The sequence below is a fragment of the Sorghum bicolor genome, chromosome 5 (genome assembly GCF_000003195.3).
Source record: "Sorghum bicolor cultivar BTx623 chromosome 5, Sorghum_bicolor_NCBIv3, whole genome shotgun sequence".
Lineage (NCBI taxonomy): Eukaryota > Viridiplantae > Streptophyta > Magnoliopsida > Poales > Poaceae > Sorghum > Sorghum bicolor.
In genome coordinates, this window is record NC_012874.2 from 67,935,858 (window position 1) to 67,942,126 (window position 6,269).

The 6,269-nt window shown below is 39.1% G+C and overlaps 1 protein-coding gene across 3 annotated transcripts; it reads right to left on the minus strand.

Moving 5' to 3' along the window:
- LOC8079143 lies at nt 1,769-3,392 on the minus strand. 3 transcript variants are annotated; one of them, XM_002451121.2, is made up of 3 exons: nt 3,040-3,392; nt 2,768-2,858; nt 1,769-2,643 (listed from the first exon to the last, which is right to left on the minus strand). In XM_002451121.2, the coding sequence occupies exons 2-3, from the start codon at nt 2,843-2,845 to the stop codon at nt 2,143-2,145; spliced, it is 579 nt and encodes a 192-aa protein (XP_002451166.1). In that variant the 5' UTR covers nt 2,846-2,858; nt 3,040-3,392; the 3' UTR covers nt 1,769-2,142. The 3 variants fall into 3 exon arrangements, with proteins under 3 accessions (XP_002451166.1, XP_021317012.1, XP_021317011.1); XM_021461337.1 differs by having other exon boundaries at nt 1,927-2,643; nt 2,768-2,889; nt 3,040-3,219; XM_021461336.1 differs by having other exon boundaries at nt 1,964-2,643; nt 2,768-2,941; nt 3,040-3,312.

Here is a 6,269-nt window from a genome sequence, read left to right on the forward strand (position 1 = left end):
ATAGTCCCGATTGGGAAACTCCTTCAATCCTAGTTTTCCAACCGGGACTATGAATCCGAGAGTAAAGGCCCGGCCGTTTAGTCCTGAGTCAGGGACCGGAACTAAAAGAGGTCCTTTAGTCCCGATTTGTAATACCAAACTAGAATAAAGGGGGCTCTACCACTTGCCACGGGACTGGCACGTTTAGTCACGGTTGGTGTAGCCAACTGATACTAAAAGCACCTTTTTTTCTTTTTCTTTTCTTCTCTTGTATGGTTTCTTTTCAATTCAATTTTTTTGTATCAATTAGTTCTTCATACACATATTCTATGCTACTAATATATACATTCATAACCTAACAAAAACTTGTAGTACTGCATTATATATACATAACAAAATGTATGAAACTATACATATATTTCAATACCTTGTACATGCATCAAACTATACACATAAGCTAACAAACGATTATAGTACTACATGTCCTTGGGAGTACAATCAATTCAACACTTCATCACTATTGGGACTCAGTTTTCCATCATAGTAGTACTCTCCATTGCGATCTAAGACCTGGTCATTAAAAAATCCTACAAATGACTCTTGAGTTGCGTTGATCTGTTCAATTTGTATGACCCTTTGTTTCCTCCATTCACGCTTGAAATTAAAGAAATATTAATATATGATTAGTGTGTGTGTGTGTGTGTATATATATCAACACAATGGTAACAAATAAATTGTGTATATTGTTTATGTACTTTGAGGTACTCTTCACTTGTTTTCAATGAGTACCACATGAGGCGCTCGCAAACATAGTATCCACATAAGTTGTTCTCCGATTCTTGCTGCAGACACCACTTTACGAGAAAAAGATAAATTAACCAATCAAGCATGGTAATAATGAAATGAACTAAATAAAGATGCGAGGACCTAGCTAGTACTTACATTGTTGTCGACTATCGACAGATGCACCGTTCATTGACCAGGGTTTTCTTAGTGAACCTGCCCAAGAAAATTATAGGCACATGCAATGTCATTGTTCACATAATAAGTAAAAAGCATGAGAAAAAGTTATAGGAACATGTGACGTCATAATTATTACATAATATGTCTAATAAAATTTTAAACATCATCAACAAGTAGGGCTAGCAATGAACTTTTTCTTGGCAAATGTCCCTTGGTTATGATCATGCCATAACCACGTAGTAGGATGTTTGGGTCATTGTTCACTGTGAAGGGTAGAATTTCGTCATTCTTTTCTTGATCTTTTGACTTGTCCTTGATTCCTAGGATGTTTTGTTTCACTGAAAGAACTATGTGGTGCTTTGGCTCATTGTTTGACTTGTCGTTTTTTTTCTTTTCTTTGGTTTGGTAGACATGTCCTTCACATAGAACATCTGAGCCCCATCCTTGGCTAGGACGAATGGTTGGTCTCTCAAGATTATTGAGCTCAGTTGTTGTGGGGCCTTAAAAGAAGGTCCACAGTTAAGTTCCCATATGTTCTTTATGTGGCAATAATATGTTTCTTTATTCTCATTCGAGTCTGTGGCATCTATGTGAACGACACCGTTTTGGTTGGTGCTCCTTTTATCTTGGGCTATCATGTAAAATGTTTTTCCATTTATCTTGTACCCTTTGAATGTCAAGTTATGTCAAGATGGTTCCCTAGACAACAAGTACAATTTCTCATCAAGAGTCTCGTCACCCATGATATGTTTTTACAACCAATCGTCGAAAGTTTCTATGTGCCGACGCATAATCCAGGCCTCAGGCTTCCAAGTGAGTTGGATCATACAATGTCCTTGTGTTCCACAATATACGGATCCACCAAGGAGGAGTTTTATAGAACCGTGTATTGTGCTTTACGGAAGGAATTGTCGTCCATATCATACCAATACATATTTTCTTCCCTAGTGATTCCTTTCCACTTAGTCTTCCCTCATGCAACGATTCAAGAACACCAATGAGTTTAAGGTCAAGAACAACATAAAACGCAATGACCTCCTCTGTTCCATAGCCCTTGGAGATGCTTCCTTCAGGAAGAGCATTGTTGTAAACCTATTTCTTTAGGACTTCCATGAACCTCTCAAAGGAAAACATATTGTGTAAGAATATGTACAAGTCCACAATACTAATCTAATCTCTTTGACCAAGTGAACCCCACCATCACACCATCTTGAGGCTCAGGCATTGGTACATCAATGGACCTAGCCCCATCTCATCCATCCTCCTGCAAACCTCGCCATGCAACCTCGCCGGCTTCGCCACATCCACCTCCCTAAATCGAGCCATCTCGGAGTCCGTCGATGTGGATGCAACCTTGGTCGCACCGGAGTCGCAGTTGGACGACGCCTTGAACCGTTCTCCCTGTTGCCTCTCGGCGTCATAACTGCTGTTGCTGCTGCTGCTACTCGGTCCCGTTGCTAGTGTCAGCACAAGGTTGCATTCCTCGGCCATTGCAGACGCAGGTGCAGGCTTTGTGGCCTTGTTGCAGCTGGTGAAGCTGATGATCTGCTGCTGAGGCTTTGTTGTCACCTTCTCGCCGCACCAGATGTCCAGCTGCGGCTTGACGTCGACGACCACCGGGCCATGGCTCACCAGAGCAACTCTCTGTGACTGCTGCATCAGCTGCTTCTGGACATGGTACAGCCGGTGCAGCTCGTGTACCTGATTGATTGATTCAGTAGAAACACAGAAAACAGTGAGAAATTGTGGTTGCTTGTCGAGTTGAGATGTAGAGTTAATTCAGCATATTTTTTTGGGATATACAAAATGTGCCATCAGTTAGTACCTGTTGTCTGAAGATCTGTTCTTGGTTCAGGATGGCCATCCTCATCTGCTCCCTGTCCATGTCTTGGTGAAGGTTCATGCCAATCTCTTGACTGTTTCACGAGAATTTCAGCATCAGTTACACTGCAAATGGGAACTGTGATCCGGCCGTTGCAATTTCACAATTTTCAGAGAACTATTCCGAGAAAACAAGAACAAGGAAAATACCCATGAAACACTAGGGACTCTGAAACAAAACAGAGGACAAAAACAGAGAAACAGTTCTATGCTCACCTCTATTAAGGATCTCCGGCTGGCACTCCCGGTGGGTCAGACAGCGCAATCTCTCCCACTCTAATCTAGTTCTGGTTTCAAGAACAGGAGCAGGCCAAGAAGAAGCTCTTGTCTCTGCTGGGAGACAAGCCGTCCAACATGGCCTGTTATATCTAGAGATATAAGATTCTGCCCCAACCTGTCCTGTTGTCATGAGCTAGCGCAGCTTCCTTCTAAGCCCATGTGTGGGGTCCCCTCCTCTCCTGTGGCGTGTGTAGGCATGCCAAACAAATCAAAGCTCCTCCGGCCAATCACCTCGTGTATCTTAATGTGCCAAAGATGCTTCCATGTAGTGCCAAGAAAAGGATAGGCCTAGCATAATGAGGGAGCAGCCCCAGCTGCCGTATTATTCTCATCTCATCTCCGTCCAACCTCAAAATCTTATGCGTCCCCTGACATTTCTGTTTCAGTCATGCTTGCCAGTTTTTTCTTTCATAGCTTGACCTTGTAATTGTCACATTGATTCTTGACCTTTCGGTTGGGTTTTTGGCACCAAATGAAAATAAAAATATGTTTTAGCAAGCATCTCAATTTTTTTTGAAGTTTTGAGATAGGTCTACCATTTTTTTTCTTGGGAACTGATGTATATATTTTGTACTTTCTGTGCAATGCTGGTTTGTCCATTATTGTTAGATTGTTTGCTGCTTCGGTGTACTAGCCCGGAGACGCGTAATGGAGCCTAGTTTTCAACTCCTTAATGTTTTGTGAATCGATCACTACTCCAGAGGAATTATTGAGGAGACAACTAGACAGGCGTTCTCTCAAAAAAAAAGACAACTAGACAGGCCCTGTGGTTAGATCTCTCGTATTCACATGGGAAGAGGACTTGTATGTTGTATATAGTATCTACGTACTGTCATTATATAGTATCTGCGTAAGTCAAACATATCTGCTTCATATGAAAAACAATGCTACCGAACGATTGGGACAGCTACTATAAACATTAGTTTAGCAGCAATCGTGCTTCTGCCAGGATAAGATTTTTTTAGAAGGTAATCAAGTAATCATGGCAAGTTTTCTTTGAGTTGACGATCCTAGAAAAGTAAAACAACCATGCCTAAAAAAACATTACTTTTTTTAGATATAAGGGATCAGATGCACTGATGATAATTAAATTGAAGTCAATGCAAAAAAAGTAAGGAAAATGTAATTTAGCTTATTGGCATTTCAAAAATTCATAATTGCAATGATGTAACTATAGACCTTTGTGAACTCTAAGTTTAAACCTGAAGCATTAATGTACACCGCCAAGAAAAAATCACCTACTTTTTTGTAGTAGCATTGTGTGCTATGTGTAGAGAATTATTTTTCCATGGCAATTTGGTATCTCTATGGTGCTAATTTTCTTATATCAGTCATACATCTGAGCAGGCCACCTAGCCAGTTCTTTTTGGTCTCTAAATACAGGATCCAACAGTTGAAAGTTAACCAGATTGGATCCAAAGTATAAACTATGCCATGATTGATGTATATACAAAGAGAGATCCGCGAATGTGATTGGGTTGTCTTCAGTCATTATCTGATTGATGCAGCAGAGTAGTTGGTGACATGTTCTGATCCTCCTGGCTTTTCTCAAGTTTATGAGCTAAGCATATTAAGTTAAACTATCCCATTGATTTGGACAAGCCAGAGATATGAAATACGCACAAATATGCATGATTAGCTCGAAACCATGCTGCATGATGTCTGTCTGTGAATCTCATTGATTAATGAGCTGATTTTTCCATTCATATCGTTCGCAGATGTTTGGCAGAAAGGCTGTTCTTATTTAGATTAGATTAAGGAAAGATTTGGTTTTGATGTTTGGATGCATATATCCATAGGTTCTTTCATAGCCACAAGTTGATACTGTGCAATCTCTTCGATTAATCCTATTTCCTAACCAACGTGACATCATGAAGTACTGTGTCAAAGATTTGATATGGTTTGATGTTTCACTAACACATAGGCTAGTAAGCAAACAAAAGGTGTATTATTATCTCACTGAAAGTGATAGACTCTAATAAAACATAGACTCTAATAAAACAGCAATATGTCACTTACAAGTTAAGATTCCCTGCTAATGTTGACAGATTGCCTTCATTTATTATTATAATAAAACTAATTTTAAGTGGTTTTCATATCCATAAGTCTACAACACGTGATGCAAAACTCTCAAAGATAGTTTCTAGAACTCCTAAAAGAAATTCCGACACTTGAAATGACTTGACACACGCAACATGTTTTAGTTAATATCCATAGGTAATGATCTTGGCATAGGTTGCGTGAGTAGTCCAACACTTGGTAGACCAAACAACAAACAAACACATTAACCTATGAATACTTTCCATCAAAAAGAAAAAAAAGATAGCTTGATTTGTGCAATAATAGTTGTCCTAATTAAATTTAAATGTACTCTACATTCGAAAGAAAAACTGGTAGAATAAGAGCGATGTACTAACTCTGCTTGTTCTATTGCTAACACATATAATTATTGCTCCTTTGCCATCATGCATCATCTCTCAGCACACACATGACGAAGCTAGGTTACCATTTTAAAAGTGTTCAGCCCATCCTGATTTGGCGCAAAGCACAAATTTAACATCATGTACACCGAATCTACCTACTCTAGCTACTAGCTAGCACAACAACAACAACTACTGTGTGATAGCACATGCTTGGATTCCTGATACATGCATGTATGCATGTGTTCAAACCTCTTAATTTATACCTCCTTGTGGCGTGGTCAGCTCTGCATATATATACATAATCATTATATATAGGAAGCTCAAACGTGCCATCAAAGCAATGCAAAGTCTAGTGTGTGTACCTGATGTTTATCTGTACAATGTTTGGCAAAGTTGGACTGATAAGCCTCAAGTGGGCCATAAAACTGGTGAGATAATTATGTTTGATATATGCAATCAAGTCTATGTGCGAGTGCAAGATGCCATTCTTTAATCGTGCAACTAATAAGCTGAAATTTAGCTGAAACGCCATTCTTTAATCCTGCAACTAATAAGATTAGGCCTTTTTCTGACAAGAAAAAAATTCTTGTTGTAAAGGCAGTATCTACGAATGAATAAATAAATAAAGTGAAGAGAGAGATTCTAGCATATCGAACACTGTGCTACTAACTGTAGTAATACGTCCTAATATATTAATGTAAAATAATTTAATTAAGCATTCAAATTTTATCTCAAATTATAAGT